Genomic DNA, 16234 nt, shown 5'->3' on the forward strand with positions numbered 1-16234 from the left:
ATTTTGCTCAGTGGTTGCGTTTAACATTCCGCCATTTCCACGCGATGCAAGAAACACGGCATTAGCGTGCCAACCTCATTGAGCCTCTCGCGAGGATCAAATCCGAATACCGGAGACTGCCCGCGGGGATCATTTTGCTTGTTGACGATCTACCGCTTTCCAGGGTTACTTGTACTGTGTTCCCTTGATTGTCTTTCAATACCTTGCATGGCCACAGAAGGAAAGGGGTTAGACGCGGCAAAATTCCTTGTTTGTAGGCAAGGTATGTACCTTATCAAAGAGGTACCTACGAGACCCGCCCCGCTGCAGATTTATCCCCTCCCATTGAGGTACCATCTTTCGACTTCATCAACCCGTGCTTTCCTTTTCAAGACAAAAAGCAGATCAACCTGCACATTCGTTTTTTTCCAGTCATCCTTCCTTGATCTATCCTTGCCATCTTCCTGTCAGGCAAGACCAGTACGCTCTAGCCAAAAGGTGAGTCCGCAAATCTGGCCCAGGCTCGTGAGCTCCAGCTGCCTTACGAGAGTCTACCAGCCCTCTGTCACATTCCAGTTGATCCCGTTCGCTCTGCTCCAGACTTTCACCAATTCAAGTTCCCTCCGCCACCATGCCATAGAATCACTGCCCAGCCTCGTCAAAATTTTCATTTCATCTTCACTTGCGCAATTAAAACCAGAGTACCCCTCTACATTCTCTTCCCGAAAGTCTCGTTCGTTTAATACTACTACGCTCTTCGAACTTTGAGAATTGCTATCCAGAAACTGATTTTTGGGCATTTCTTTTCCCTACAAAGCAACAGATCAGATCCAACTCAGGCTTGATCAGATCGAACCTACAGCACTCAACGGTCATAAAAAGTTCACAATGCAGTCATACCTGCTCGGAAGGCTCGCCTTTCTTTTCGGCATCTTTGCCGCTGCGGTCAACGCTCAAGGCGTCACCGCTGACATTTACCCGCCAGCCAAAGCCCCAACCGGATGCCAGGCGAGCTTCCCAGGAACGTTCGAGGTCACGGTGATTCCTGCGAAGCTGGCAAAGCGCGATGGTGATTCTGTTTTCAGCCTTCAAGTAAGTGGACCAGATATGGGCATCAATTGTCCTTTCTTCCGCCCCCTTCCCTTCATTTTTAGCTGTATGGGCCAGAGATGTCCAGATGGTCGAACCCAATTCATGTTTCATATATTGGACTCGGTCATCTCCAAAAGTCAAACTCTTGTTGCAAAAATAAGCCGGTCAGCTTCTAACATAAGGCTCTTCTCTAGAAGCGAAGGGAGTGTGGCCATGACGGCGTGCTTGTTGTGACTCTGAGCAACTCAGTCACCAAAGACGCTCTTGCTCGTACCGGATACATCGCGTCCAACTACCAGTTCCAATTCGACAAGCCTGCACAGGCCGGTGCATTGTACACGGCGGGGTTCTCACTGTGTCCCAATGGCTTGATGGCTCTTGGAAACTCGACTCAGTTTTGGCAATGCAAGTCGGGCGACTTTTGGAACCTGTACGACCGCAACTGGGCCCCGCAGTGTGATCCCGTCGTTCTAAAAGCCATGCCCTGCGGTCCCGGCTCCGATGTCAACAATCCAGGCGGTGCGGGGCACGTTGTCGGTACCAACATTGTAACAACAACGATTATACGCCCTATTGCCGACGGTCAGCCACAGGTAATCACTACGGTGGTACCAATAGCTATGTGTCAGATCGGCGATGGTAAGTTGTGCTAGTCAACCGGCGCTCCCCGCAGTTGTCGTCAGTGGCGGTCATTAAGCTCGCGCTAGAACTACAAAGCTGACCACGCTCAACCGGATTCTAGGACAAGTTCAAGCCCACACTACCCCTTGTGCTAGTCTCTCAGTCCCGCTTGAAACGGCACCTCCGGTGTCACAGATCACGGATGGTCAGATTCAAGTCCCGCCGCCTAGCTCTGGCCCAGCCACAACCCCGTCCGTTGCAACACCTACTCCCGCCCCAAACCCGATGCCGACCGGAAGCATGATAACCCCGCCTGCAAAGCCATCTGGGCCACCCGTTGCTTCTCCTCCTCCGGCTGCTCCTCCGATAAATTCCGGAGCTAATACACAATGGAGTCCCCTGGCTTGGGTCATGTCGAGCATGGCTGTGTACACTGTCTTGTCGTGGCTATAATCATCGGCCTTACAGCAAACTTTACATAAAGTGTTGTCGTCGACAGACTGATTTCTCGTATGAGCAGTCCAAAGACTAGAACACGCAAAAAAAAAGAGAAAATAACAAGCTGATGTTTGGCGACTTTGGCCGGTCTCCAACAATGAGCTGCCACCATCTGTCATTCTCACGGATCTTTGTCTACTGGGTATTTCTGTCGTCTTTGCGCATCTCGGTTTGTCACTTTGTCTTTTCCTCAACCATCTTTGCGTTCAGCATCATCTGCAAGCAACATTGCGTCACTTCTCTATCGTTGTGCCTGCCACTTGGCATGGAAAACAGCACAGCATAAACTTTGACGCCATTAAATACTAATATTATCGTGTCTGGTGGGCATGGGTCTGCGTCTCATGGTCGCTGCCGTCTTACATCTTTTTCAGGCCCTGTTGCCGCACTGGATGGGATGGCGACAAAGGCCAATGGGTAGTATCTCTACAAACGGTCAGGTGTGTTACACAACTCGACCAGTCTTACCTCACCTGGCGGAAATTCTCTTCTCAATTGTAAGAATAGCGAAATTGGCATGTTATGGAGCGTGCTGTGGACGGTAATCGAGAATGGAATGCCAGTGAAGGGCAGGAACTGAGGCTTTGTTATCGCTGATGACTTCTGGGGTCACAAAGCGCATAGTCGAGGTCGGGTAGCCAGCATGTTTGTATTTATCTTCTAGGAGAGACAAGAGACGACTGGAAGTTTTGTAAAACAAACCTGACTACCGAGCGCTGAATTTCTAGATGCTTTGACAGACATGCATCTCATTGCTGCACGTACACGTCTGATCCCTGTAGGGGGATCAAGCTTGATATCAAGGTCGTTGGAGAGCTGTTACGTCCAAACCATTGTTGATGGGGGGATAAGTTGGCAATGGCAGGTCATCACACTTTATAACCTTGAGGCTCTTTACTTATGGTTGTGAAAATGCAAGCGATCGTGGCTGGTGAGTGGTGATATGATATATGCCAAACTGTTTGTCAGAGGTTCTCTATGGGAATACTCAAAGCGAAAGTTACCTGCCTACCTAGGTCGGCTTTTAGTCTAACTCATTTGATTTACTTTGAACACACAGCCCTGGATACTTGCGTTCTATGACAAAGTGACCAATTCCTAAGTTGTAGTGTCACATGGGCTCGGAGAAAAGGCTGCCGTTTTTGTTGGGTGCCTTGAAATACAACAACATTGGCGAACTACTTTGTGCTTACAGCGCCTGTCGCTTTTGATTATGACAAACAGACCTCAGTTCTAAGCTCTTATTTAGCTTGTTTCTCGAGGTTCCGAAAGCCGGGCAAATGTTGAGGCAGTGTTGTAATGACTCAATTTGTAAGTGGACTCACTCCCATGCACAATCCTCCGTCAGTTTAGCATCATTTGAACTAATGCCTTTTGCGAATTTCGCTTTGTTTTCTTTTATTCAGGAGTTTCAGCTCCGGATTCATGCCTACACTTTTATTTAAATTTTTTTCACGTTTCCATTCGGTTATCGCTACCATGCGATCTTTGTGTAGTCAAGGCTGCACCCAGGAACCGACTTTGAGATCTCACTTTGCACAACTCCTCTTCCATTTTCATCCACGATTCTCTAGTCTGAATCTATCAAGAAAACCAGAGTACACGCGCCAATGATGCAAACTCGTGATATGACAGTTTCTGCAAATAGTGCGAATGTAATCCACCCAGAACAACTGCACTAACCCATTTCAAAGCCTGCGGCAAGTCTAGACCACGTGAAACACAACATTTGATCAAACTAAGCGTCCAGTTATTTCTCGACTGATTTCTTGGCGCAAGCATTGAAAACAGAGACTTTATACCCCCTTCCTGAGAAACAAAACAAACCGCCTAAACCTAGATTCTGGGTTGGTACAGATAAACCAGCGGCAAGCTTTTATCCACATAATCTGGATTTGGATTTACCAGTCGGTCGGGTAGTCGCCATGGCCCATCCACTATATCCGGACCTCCAGGATCTCTGATACGAGAAAGACCCTTCGGCCCTGCAGTGTTTCGTGTGTGGGTAGAGAATTCAAGTCAGAAGCCCTCGTCCGTACATCTCGGGGGGTTTGACAGCCATGAAAAGTATGAAGTGGCAGCGGAACCATAACCTCGCCACTGGGTGTTGTGCTGAATCTTCAGGACCGGCACTTTAAATGTCTCCAGAGACAAAATGTCCGATAGGTGACCGTTTTCGCATGTGTAGAATACTGCCGTTTCTGCTACACAGAACAAGGGAAGTCACAGCCCAAAGATGCTCTTGTCCAGTGAGGGTAATCGAGGCACTCGGTAGTATCGCTCGGAATATTTCGAGGGGCGTCGATGGAGTGTTTGAAGTGTGGCACGACTACATTAGCGTGCCCTAGGTTAGTGAGAGCCTGTCTTATCGTTGGTTTCATATTTTCGCATGGAAACTGAAAATAAAGTGATTTACCAGCTCACTTGCAGATGTTCTTTCACTAGTGGACGCCAGAGCCTAGAACGGCCATGCTCAAGACCACAAACAAGATCTACAGCACGGCGGCCATGACCATCATGCACTTTGACGACGTGACTCCCGGCATGATTGAGTCCTTGCTGCACGGCAAGACTGACGAGGAGGGCATGGAGGGCATGCTGGGCATCTGCAAGGCACAGTGGCACAGCTGCGTGTGAAAGGCCATGTAGTACATACGCAGGCGCGAGGTGCGGTTCATGGACTCTGAGTTGCAACTGCACAGCGGCCGTGACGCCGAGAACCTCTGCCAGAGACATGCTGGAGAAGATCTGGCTTGAGCAGGTGGCCAAGAACGGATCGACGCACGACCTCGAGAGCCGAGTCAAGACTGGCGATAACATCATGCCCTGGAGCCTCGGGACGCTGACGCGCTGCCGCAGCCCGCAGAATTGTAACTTTGGTCTGGCCTGTGCCCTGCTCGCCCGCCGCGGCTGCAGCGGGCGGGCACAGTCACGGATTCTGCCCAGTGCAATGCATTGTCTGGGGGGGATACCATGGTTGAGTCTGCGCGGAACCTGGCGTCCCCCACTGTCGAGGGCTTTTTGTACGTGCTCGGTTCGCGTCAGTTCATCCAGCCGAGGGAGAAGCTCCTCAAGTCCCCCGCCGAGCACGATGGCAGGTACGAAAAGCTGGAACGCACCGTGGCTGCCCTAGCCAAGATCAGCCATGACGGGCCCTGAGACGGGCCCAAGGAGGATAGCGGCGTTTACTCGTTCTGGAACTTGCTGGAAGTGCTCGGCCTGGGAGGCGGCTTGCATTTTGACTACCAGGCGACGACAATAAACGTGCTGAACCTCACCAGGTGGTGCACTACATCTGGGCGACGTGCCAGACGTGCTGTGTCAAGTCCATGGTAAACACGGTCGTGTACGTCAAGGCGCTGATGGCGGCGGGCGCATCGTCGGCCGCGCCATCTGAGCCACGCCAGCGTGCGAGTCCCAAGGGCTAAATGAGCTGGTCACGCTGCCGTTGCCCAAGCCGCGGGAGGAATTTCTTCGCGAGCTGGGTCGGATCTGAGAGCAGAATAGGACAGCAATTGAAACTAAAAAAAGGCTTTGCTGCTCCAGATCTTGCCATGAAGAGTGCCTATGAGGATTCTTTATCATCGCCATGGTGGATTTACCACTGCTCTCCCCAAACAAAGTCAGCCAGGGGTCACTCCTGACTCAAGGATGGAGGCAAAAATGGGACACTAGCCAAACAAAAACATACAATACCGCGGATTCCCAAGTGGTCACTGATCATGCTACCTCTCCTCTCATCAACTTTAGCACAGGGGTAAAATCATTCAATTCGGGATCCCAGGCGTGTAGAAACGCACGTTTCCACTTCTATAAACAGACACTTTTGCTTCCCATTCTCCCAGCAAAACTCTCGCCTCACCGTCTCACTGACTTTTTCTGATCTCCACACCACCTTTATAACATCGGTTTTCTTATCAGCGGTAACAAAGCCAATCAATTGCTACCCCGTAGCCGTTATGACCATACACTGAAAATGCCAATCACGCCCCTCTGCCCCGACTGCTCACCCCCCGCTCAGGCTATGTGCAAAGCCACAATGGAGCCGATCGGTTGTTTTTCTACATAGATCCTCATGATTCTTCTGAGTGGTTTCGTCTTACCGTCCCCTAATTCTCCTACTCAAATGATACATAAATCAACGTTCCCTTTCTCGCGTCCTCCCATCCTACCTCATTTGGCCTCATTAGGTTAATGATTAAGCGTTCACAAACCCAAAAAATGACACATCTGCCTGAAATCGCAAATACTCCTCAATAGGTTCCGAAAAAACTGGCGAATGGCAACATGGAGCTTTCCTTGCAAGGAATATACGAGCCCGATTAGTGCGGACAGACTTGAGTCCAAGGTCGCAAAAAGATCCTCTCCAAAGACAATTGCACATGAGGATTCGAGCTTTCAACTTCTGGAGACAAACGAAGATGGCAACCGATCAAAATGGATCTGGTTCTCCCAGTAGTGAGAGAAATTCAACAACACTTTCCTACAATAGCATCCTCGTCTCTAGGCTTCTTGGTCGCTTCTTTACGATCATTACTTCGGTACTCTTCCTGGTTGTGCCTTTGACTGTAGTGGGATGGGAGGGAGACAAGGACAAACGAATCACGGCCGCTAGCGTGTTCATTGTCCTGTTTTCGCTGGTTGTTACAGCGGCACTACAGATCCCCAACTTCCAAGTCATGACGGTTTGCGCTGCGTATGCTGCTGTGTTGTCAACTTTTCTATCCTGATATAACAGTCATTGTTGAATGGACCTGGGGAGGCTATATACATGAGTTGCATGCGCAAGTTCAACCAAAGTCAAGTAAAAAAGCAGGAAATTTCGAAAGCCTATGCCGCCAGGAACTCTATACCGCAATCGTGTCTGGTCCATTGAAAGGTATAAATGGTGGCATGATGCGCTTAGGCGGCCACTCGCTCGCGTCGTATAAGCAGCTAAATGTGTGTTTCCCAGGTCCGACCATCCTGCTCGGCTCCTCTTCCTGCGCTGGATACGACCTCAACTCAGACGGTAATGTAACCATGGCTGTCGAGTTTGGCAGCACCACAATCTCCATCTCAAAAAGTTGTTTCCCACCTTCAGTATTGGTATGGTTTTCCTGCATTGTTTTCCACTTGCAGCTCACCCATCCATATGGCCCATCAAACCCAACCTCTGCCACAGTGAGATTGCCTCCATGCACAGAACGCGCCTTTACCATCTTCCAACGAAGCTCCGACGATGAGATCCCACCAACCGTCCCGTCGGGCCAGTCTGCCACAGAACTCCAACTAGGACATGAAGTTTCCAACAACATCCGATACGCCAGTTGTGGGTTAGCTATGCGTGGCAAGGCGTGGGTAATAATTGGCGTGTCAGCAAACCCCGTCGCGATCTTGAACTTTGCTGCAGGTACCGGCTTGATCAAACATGGCAGAGGCCGTACCCAAATCTTCTGGAGAGCGATATAGCCCGCTCTGGGTAGCCAAGGCCGGGTTGTGTATTGCATGTATAATTGCCCTGGCTCATGACTTATTTGTACCGAAACGCCGTCTTGAGCCGCCGCACAACCTGCGGCGTACTTGTCGGAAAAGACGAGTCTTGCCCGACAAACTGCAGATGCGCGCAAATCTTTCCGTCACTCGCACGAGGGACGCATCGGCAAACAAACACGCTGTCGCTTCTTTAGGTCACCCATCCAGCCAAGTCGGTCGTCACGCTGGGGACAATCGGTTAGCAGCGACAACCAAAGTTGCCCCATCATGAACCAAACTACGTTTTAGTGCAGGGTTGTGAATGCTCTCAGTTGAACAATTGAAAGCCCCACGACCGCCGCAGATCCGTGTGTATCACCAAAGCAAGCGAGTCGTCCTTGCCCGGCATAGGTTTGTCTTTCGAGGCAGGCCAACCCTCGACCTGGACATATCGAAAATTATGGTACGTAAAACGCGTCGTATCTCCCTGGCCATGCAGACGCCAGTACCCGCCCTCTCGATGGTTGGCATCTACTTTGTGCCCCTTTGTGCCATTCGCCATGCTGGTGTAAGTTTTTTATCGAGAGGGGGAGAAAGAGAGATGGGAGGATTAGGATGAGATGAATGCGCTCAGCGGCTGAGTAAAATCCTTTTTTTTCGTGGCAGTGATTCGGCAACACCATATGGAGGAAGCCAACAAGGGTAAGGATTTCTTCGTTCAACGGAAACAAAACACCTATTATCGACCTCTATTCAGCTGACTTTTCCCCCCATTTGCAACAGTCCTAATCCTTCTGCACAGCGATGAGGAGTCTACCGCGCAAGAGCTCATCCAGATCTGCGAGCAGCTTATCCTGGAGAACGAACACTCGCAACAAGACAAGTTGGGCCTCGGCCATGGGCCAGCGGTTCTCACGGCGCTACATCCACCGGACCGCCATGGCCGCTTTTATCGTGTCCATGAGCCAGCTCAGCGGTGCCAACGTGATACCAAAAACTTCCAAAGCAGCTTGCACGAGGCGTTGGACTTGACCGGAAAACAGGCGCTCCTCATCAGCGGCTACTACGGCATGATGGGGCGTCGTCGGCCAGGTTATCTACCTGTTGTTCGTTGCGGACAAGTGGCCGCGAGTCCGCTCCCTCTGGACCGGCCCGGTGCTGCTCAGCTTCATGATCGCCGTGTGGATGGCCCTGAGCGCTGTCTAAGGCACGTCGGCCGGCAATCAAGATGGTGCGCGGGCTCGCCATCGCCATGATCTTCATTTACTTGGCGACTTTTCTCCATCTTCTTCAACGCCCTGTCCTGGGTCGTCCCTTCGGAGCTTTTTCCTTACTTGTTTGCGAAGCAAAGGTGCGTCGCTGGCCGTCACGGCAAAGTCGGTCATAGCCATCGTCTTGTCGCAGATCACCCCGATCGCGCTCGCCAACATCAGTTGGAGGTTTTATGCGCTCTTGATTGCTAGCAACCTGGCTGCGGGTGTTTTTTTTTTTTTTTCTTTCTTTTTTTTCTCCCTGAGACGGTAAGTTTATCCTCTTTTTTTTTCTTAACTCAAATCACTGCCTGTTACCCTTATCATGGATTGTAAAAATAAAATGGGAAAAGAAGCATGAAAGCTGAACAGTGTAGAGTTTACGCGAATATGCAGTCTGGCAAATCACTTTGAAGAAATTGCCGAGATTTTTGGGGATGATGTCCTGGCTACTGATGACGTCAAGAATATTGACGTCGAGCCCAAGAGTCGAGCCCAAGAGGAGACACGATGGGTGATGCGGCACATAAAGAGAAGGTCTGAAGGAGGGCGTGACTGTTGTGTCATAAAATTGCGGGTTCCGGCTGCCGTTTGTATGCACATTTACGAAGGGTTCCGTTCAAAAGCCTCTGTTGAATGGAGTAGGGGGGTAACCTGTATGAGGTTGTGAGCCAACGGTGCACCTATACCAATTGGGTTAGGTGAATTTGCTCCTCATTTCTCTTGACTGATTGTAAATGGTTACAAAAAGGTACGCACGCAGATGTTGGGCCTTATATAGAGGCCACGTGACTACGCAACGACCATGTCGGAGTAGCTATTTCAACAAATGCCGTCAAAAGGTGGTGGATTATCTTGCTTTAATTGTTGATGTTGATGCCTTGAAAATGGCAGAAAGCATGGGGAAAGCCCTGTAAATTTTTAAACCATTTTTTCGTACTCCTTGTCGGGCTGGTCCACCTGCAAAAGAAAAAGAATGAACATCCAAAAGCAATAAAGGTGAGGTCAACAAAACAAATTTGGGTGCGTGTTCAGAGCGGGGAAACAGGCGAGTCCTTTGCTCGACATTGGGAACCGCCAATGCGCCATCGCTTGTTGTCTCAAATGCAGCACCCGAGGAACGCCACCTAAAATTTTTATTACGGTGTAGTTGAAAAGTATTTCTGCTAGTGTCGTTCCACAACAGCCGGCCCCTTGAACCTGTGCGATCTGCTCAGCAGAAAAGTTTGTTTGCTTAGTGGCATAGGTAGGACCAGACTAATTAGCGGTCAACCTCTCGGCTATGCAGCGGTGACCGCTGTTTTGATCTGGCCCTATAGGTAGGTATCCGTGGCTGCCGTGGGTAGGTAGGTGTATACCGCCCGCCCTAGATGCCTCGTCTTGGCGAGCAACGGGGAGACTGCCGAGCCAGACCAGTAGCGCAGATTCTCCAGGCAACTGCGCACAAAGAAAAAGTGAGTGTTAGGACTTGCCGAACAGGATCAAAAAGATTTAGTGGACGAACACACCCCTTCCAGAGTCTCGAAGCAACACGTAAATAGTGCTTTGCTCTCCCATGAGGTACGTAACTCAGCTCAAACTTGACATTTAAACTTCCACCACTCGTATCCACAATGCTCTATTACGAGAAGTTAAATAAAAAATACTTTTGAGTGTTTGGGATAGCAACGAGAGGAAATGCTTCGGCCGAACCAACAAAATGCCACCCTCAGCAGTGCACTGCTGCTTTTTGAGTTTCGAGCTATTACCATAGTGGCGTCGGTAGCGTTTAGTCTAAACGCAGATTTTGCGGGAAGGGGGAAAGCCGACGAATCGCAACCTGTTAGGTAAAGATCGCCCAATTTGGCAACCAGCCTCTTCAGATATTGCTTTTGCAGTCACCACTGGGAACCAGCATTTTGCCACCAGTAGGGTTGATCATCTCTGATGAGATGCGCGTTTACTTGTAAAAATTGGACGAATTGTGACTGCTATTTCTGGGATTTTCCTCTCTTCGGCAATAAGCTCGTTATGCCGATCGGGAGATGCCAAAACCAGCAAACTTTTTTTTTGTTGTACGCTGGTTGGTGATGGTGCAACGACAGGGCGTAGGGAACAAATCACACGTTTCCTCGACCAGATGAAATCTGCAGGAATTGCCGACACTACAGGGGAGATTGGAGAAGAAAGATTAACCAATCAAGCCAGTTTAACTCAAAACGTCTAATAGGTAGGTTGCTTAGTGCGCACTGGTTCGTTTGGTTTCAGTCAATAATTTGACCCGGTAGGTATCTCATCCGGGTCACACATCACATTAGCGTCAACCATCGCACTGAATTTCGGCTGAGATTTTTTGTTTTTGTTTTCACACGAGCAGGCAACGAACTGTTGGAAAATTCTTCACGCGAATACGGCTGCAAACTATAACTACACGCGAATAGGTGATTGTAAGCAACTGTTTTTACAGAAACTTTACAACGAATCATTTCGACAGCCAGTGATTCGAACCATTCAATCCTTTCCTTTTGCGGTTTTTTTTGTTGTTATTGTTATTATTATTGTCGTTGTTGTTGTTGTTATCGCGATTTTAACCCATTCCTGCAAACTTACAGAACCATTAATCAACATGCCCGACATGACGTTCGAACAAGTGCTGCACAAAGGCAGCTCGACCAACATGGGCGGCCTTGGATCCATGTTCAGCAAGGACCGCGAAGCTTCCAAGATGGCCATCAATCAATATTTCCAGCACTGGGATGGCAAAACGGCAAAGACCGAGACCAATGAGGTGCGCGAGGCAAGAAAGTCGGACTATGCCACATTGACGAGACAGTAAGTTGTTTTTAATTTTTATCTTCGCATCATCGCATCAACAGATATTAACCCACAACGCATTACAGGTACTACAACCTGGTAACCGACTTTTACGAGTACGGATGGGGCCAATCGTTCCACTTCTGCACCTTTGCCTACGGAGAAACCTTTGCCTCGGCCATAAAACGATACGAGTACACCCTCGCGCACCGCATCGGTATCAAAAAGGGCATGAAGGTTTTGGATGTTGGATGCGGCGTCGGCGGGCCCGCGCGGCAAATAGCAAAATTCACAGGCGCCAACATCACGGGAATTACAATAAACGAATACCAGGTCGAGCGAGCCACGCGCTATGCCGAGATGGAAGGTTTCGAGCTCGGCAAGCAATTGGAGTTTGTTCAGGGAGATTTCATGTCGCTGCCTTTCGAAAAGGAGACGTTCGACGCCGTATACTCGATCGAGGCGACCGTGCACGCCCCAAAACTGGAGGACGTCTACAGGCAAGTCTTCAACGTCCTCAAGCCCGGTGGCATCTTTGGGCTGTACGAGTGGGTCATGACGGACGACTACGACGAAAACAACCTCCACCACAAAGAGATCCGCTTCGGCATCGAGCACGGTGGCGGCATCGCCAATCTGCAGACGAGCAAAGCCGCCATCGCGGCCATCAAAGCGGCCGGGTTTGAGCTCCTCGAATGCGAGGATCTGGCCCAAAACTCGGACCGCGCGCCTTGGTATTGGCCGTTGGCAGGAAATAGCTGGCGATATGCCAGCACATTTGGGGACATCTTTTCGACGTTTTCAATGACTCCTGCCGGTCGCACGCTTGCGCACACCCTGCTGGGGTTTGTGGAAGCCATCGGTCTGGCACCCCCTGGTACGAAAAAGACAGCTGACAGCTTGTCTACGACGGCAAGTGCGTTGGTCGCGGGAGGAAAGGAGGGGTTGTTCACGCCCATGTTTTTGATGGTGGCAAGGAAGCCGGTTACGCAAGAATGAAATGGTAGCTGGGACAGGCAGGGTTAGGCATGGTGAGTTTGCGCAACCAAAGGAACCCTGTACACCACCAGCCTGGCCGCTATAATGAGGTCCCTAGGCCCATGCTCCTCGTGTAGGTAAACAGACCTCGGACTAGCGACTAGAGCAGGCGCACCCTGATAATTGCGCCTTGGCTAATAGGTTGGAAGTGTTGGACAGAGGTTTCGATTTTAATGTGCGAAATTAAATGCAAGGGAAATTAACCCGGGATCGGAGGCAGAGGAGTACGTCTTGTAATTAATACTTGGGAACCAGCTTGCTTAGCTTTAAATCATTTGGAAGTCGTCTCCAAGGTTGCAGTCAGTTAACCCCCTTAAAACATCTCAGGCCTCCGACAGAGACGTAACCGGGAGCCAGCGCAGCGGGCCGGGAAAATCGCAAACAGACCATTGCCTAAAATTGTGGGTCCAAGCCCGGATCCTGTTTGCTCTTTTTGGTGTTTCGTACCGATCTTACTAGAGAGTGGACTAGATCTGTATATTTCAGTGATTATCGTCGTACATGAATGAAATTATCATGAGCCTGGCTATAAAAAAACAACAGCTAATACACATAAAGAGACAAATGTGTCCACCGCTCGGAGTAAAATAGGCAAAACTCCCAGGGCCTATATAAGCAACAAAGTCCTCTGATATTTTTTTGCGAGTTGCTATTGATCTTAACCATACGTTGCCTAATACTTTGTAAGTCACTTTTCCTTTGGCTTCTGCATGTTGGGCACCTGACCAGTGAAGTTGGCGGGGTTGAATTACATTTGTGCTGTTTACCAAAGTGGGAGCATAACCGTGGATTGCATTTATTTGATCAGGTCAATGCAAGTTTGTCGAATTACAAAAGTCTTTGTCTTGGCGGGACTGGTTGTCGGAAGCTTTGTAGGGAGTCAAACGAGAAATGAGTGGGACACAGCCGTCCATATTCGGATTCTGGCAATTGCAAGAGGGAATAAATATCGCAGAATAAATTTGGTGATCTTTTGAAAGCTGAGAGACCCGTGCTGAAATTGTAGGCGGAGAATAAGTTCTTGGCAAATCTTTTATTCCTTGATCTTCTCAAATGTTATCTTGGTGTCCTTTCCCTTGATATATGTGTGTGTGTTTAGTGGTGGGTCGTGGGTTTCGATATGGTCGTATACTTCCTCTCTGGTGGACTTGGGGCCATCGTGGCAATGAGGGCAGTAATAATGCTTTGTGGATCGCAGTGTGGGATCTGTAAGTAGTTTTATAACTTCGGGATGATGAAGTGGGTAAGTTCGACCCTCTGTGCTTGCTTGAATCGCATTAATGCTGTCAGGGTTGATAGTATTCTGATGGCGCTCAGGGTTTGTGTTGAGTGCATCTATACCCCGAGTATAACCTGCGGGGTGATTTATTTGGGACGGGAGGGCGATGGCACTGGTAGCAAATAGAACCCAGATATGGAATGGTTGGACAAGGTACATTTTGAGAATTTCGACTGGTTCGTGAATGAATATAGGAATGAACACGAGTAAGAATTTCAAAACATGAAATGTTCGTGGTAACTTTAACAATGCTGTCTGCTCCTCAAGCAAGTACACCTATAGTTAATTTGCTGAGCGGCTTGTTTAATACTTTTACTTGTTTCCTAAAATACCCATACGGTCTAGTCTACCTTGTACGTACAAGGCCCGCGCTCCAGCAAGTTTAAATCCCGGGTATGCATTTACGCAGGGGCAATATAGGACCAGGCACTGCCACCAGCGCAGTGGCTTGTCAGGTAACCTGTATCTCCTCCCGAGGTTTCTCATTATCTAATCATAACTCTACCCGGCTGAATAGGGTCTAAAAAGTAATAATTGTAGCGCGGCAGTAGAGACAGCATTCTGGAAGGAAGTTGGGAATCCCTATCCAGGCCGAGTCATGGCTTTAAAAAGGAGAACCCCAAGACTCATAACTCATTGTAATCACGGTAAAGCCCGGCCTGGGATCCCATGCTAGCTGTGTTGCGTAAATAGTTGACAGCTCAAAGCATCCTTTTGTCAGATAAAAATTCTAGATTCAAGCACATCTCACCCTGGAACTCAGTAGCCATGCTCGGCTTGATGGGTTATGCGATTGAAAAGAGCCAAGGTTGCTGGGGTTTCCTACAAAAGTTTTGATTCTACTGTACAAGGAGCCTTTTTCTACCAAATACACATTTCATACAGAAAGAAGATGTATGAAGGAAAGAAGAAAATAAAACTGAGAAATGTACTTTGTCCAAGCTCACGCCCTATTGGAATCCAATCCTATACCCAACGGTTCCAGAGTAGTCTTCCCCCAAATTGGGAGCATTCCAAAGCCCGCCCATGGGGGCCCAAAACTTTATTTAAAAAGCCCGCGGGCCAACAGCCCACGAGCCTATGGTTCTTTTCACTATGAAGTTTGTCTTGTAATACTAAAATCAGTATTGAGGTACATGCGTCACAACGTGCAAATAAGACGGGGGCCCGTGGGCGCCCGCCACGGGGTTTGGAATGCCTTACCCGTGGCGCTTTTGATCAAAAGCTTCGTTTTCGGTATATTCGCACTCCTCGAAGGTGAACCAATTGGTTGAAGGCCCACATTTATAATACCCCGAGACAATCCGCCAAGGTATTTTTGCAATCATGGCTGTGAATTCAGTTGCCGTGTAGTCGATTGCATAAGGATCGTTTTTTCCTTGTGGGCGTTTCAAGATTTTTTCCTTGAGTTTTTGAAGTTGCGATAAGGCGGGATCGTATTTTACGAAATCGACTTCATAAATATAAAAAGTTTGCCCAGGCAACTTCCGTCTCATATCCTTGACAAGAACGTGATCCCGCCTCCTTGTTGGCGGTACGTATAATCTAACCAGTTGGTGCTGTTGGTCCAACTTCGAGGCAACCTTTTGATTGAAACCCTCTTCCATGTCCATTTTCAGGAGGTCTGGAGAAGCAGTGGTACCAAGTTCCCACATGGCGTGCACATTGTGTTTGGCTGCTGTAATGCTGCCTAAAAGCGAGAACAGACAAAGGGAAGCAGTGATTGAAGAATTACAAAACATTTCGAGTGTTTGTAAAAATGAGTATAGCAAGAAAGAGCGAATGTGAAATTAAGAAAAGTACCAGTTTCAACGAAGGTGGTGAAAGAAAGGCAGTTGGCGGTTAAGAGATGAAATGGAATGAAATGAGACAAGATTTATCAACTAGAAAGGTACCTAGGTATGCAATATGTACTCAAAGCTTTGTACCGCTACTTGGCCTCGAACAAGGATAATACTGCACATAAAGACCCTACAATAGGCAGTCTTATGGCATGCGCTTATCCCGTAAACCGAGCGAGCAAAACAGGATCTACATGTTGGCCTATTGTGACGACCAATTTTGAAAATGCCTTTACGTGGCATAAATGGGAAGCCCCATTTGGCTGAAAGAAAAATGGCGGAATAAAGTTATTTTTTTTCTTTTCTATTTACATTTCCCAGGGTGCTATCGGTGCGCTATTCTCGGCATAACCATTTTTGGCATGTCCTGATTCGTGGCCTCGGCGGCC

The 16234-nt window shown here is 48.9% G+C and overlaps 5 protein-coding genes across 5 annotated transcripts; 4 read left to right on the forward strand and 1 right to left on the reverse strand.

Moving 5' to 3' along the window:
- Positions 1 to 867: 867 nt before the first annotated feature.
- Positions 868 to 2145, forward strand: PgNI_03577 (uncharacterized protein; the record flags this gene model as incomplete). The annotated part of the gene is made up of 3 exons (XM_031123631.1): positions 868 to 1071; positions 1266 to 1710; positions 1814 to 2145. 3 exons carry the CDS (start codon positions 868 to 870, stop codon positions 2143 to 2145), a joined length of 981 nt encoding a protein of 326 aa, XP_030984415.1.
- A 2514-nt stretch (positions 2146 to 4659) lies between these two features.
- PgNI_03578 (uncharacterized protein) lies at positions 4660 to 5618 on the forward strand (the record flags this gene model as incomplete). The annotated part of the gene is made up of 4 exons (XM_031123632.1): positions 4660 to 4823; positions 4921 to 5060; positions 5120 to 5310; positions 5472 to 5618. The coding sequence occupies 4 exons, from the start codon at positions 4660 to 4662 to the stop codon at positions 5616 to 5618; spliced, it is 642 nt and encodes a 213-aa protein (XP_030984422.1).
- A 2709-nt stretch (positions 5619 to 8327) lies between these two features.
- On the forward strand, positions 8328 to 8900 carry PgNI_03579 (uncharacterized protein; the record flags this gene model as incomplete). The annotated part of the gene is made up of 2 exons (XM_031123633.1): positions 8328 to 8346; positions 8428 to 8900. The coding sequence occupies 2 exons, from the start codon at positions 8328 to 8330 to the stop codon at positions 8898 to 8900; spliced, it is 492 nt and encodes a 163-aa protein (XP_030984423.1).
- Positions 8901 to 11187: 2287 nt separating this feature from the next.
- On the forward strand, positions 11188 to 13117 carry PgNI_03580 (uncharacterized protein). The gene is made up of 3 exons (XM_031123634.1): positions 11188 to 11320; positions 11486 to 11705; positions 11774 to 13117. Exons 2-3 carry the CDS (start codon positions 11500 to 11502, stop codon positions 12684 to 12686), a joined length of 1119 nt encoding a protein of 372 aa, XP_030983487.1. The 5' UTR covers positions 11188 to 11320; positions 11486 to 11499; the 3' UTR covers positions 12687 to 13117.
- Positions 13118 to 13758: 641 nt separating this feature from the next.
- On the reverse strand, positions 13759 to 14163 carry PgNI_03581 (uncharacterized protein; the record flags this gene model as incomplete). Its single annotated transcript, XM_031123635.1, has 1 exon — positions 13759 to 14163. One exon carries the CDS (start codon positions 14161 to 14163, stop codon positions 13759 to 13761), a length of 405 nt encoding a protein of 134 aa, XP_030983486.1.
- Between the last annotated feature and the right edge of the window lie 2071 nt (positions 14164 to 16234).

Source organism: Pyricularia grisea (assembly GCF_004355905.1).
Source record: "Pyricularia grisea strain NI907 chromosome Unknown Pyricularia_grisea_NI907_Scaffold_2, whole genome shotgun sequence".
Taxonomy (NCBI): domain Eukaryota; kingdom Fungi; phylum Ascomycota; class Sordariomycetes; order Magnaporthales; family Pyriculariaceae; genus Pyricularia; species Pyricularia grisea.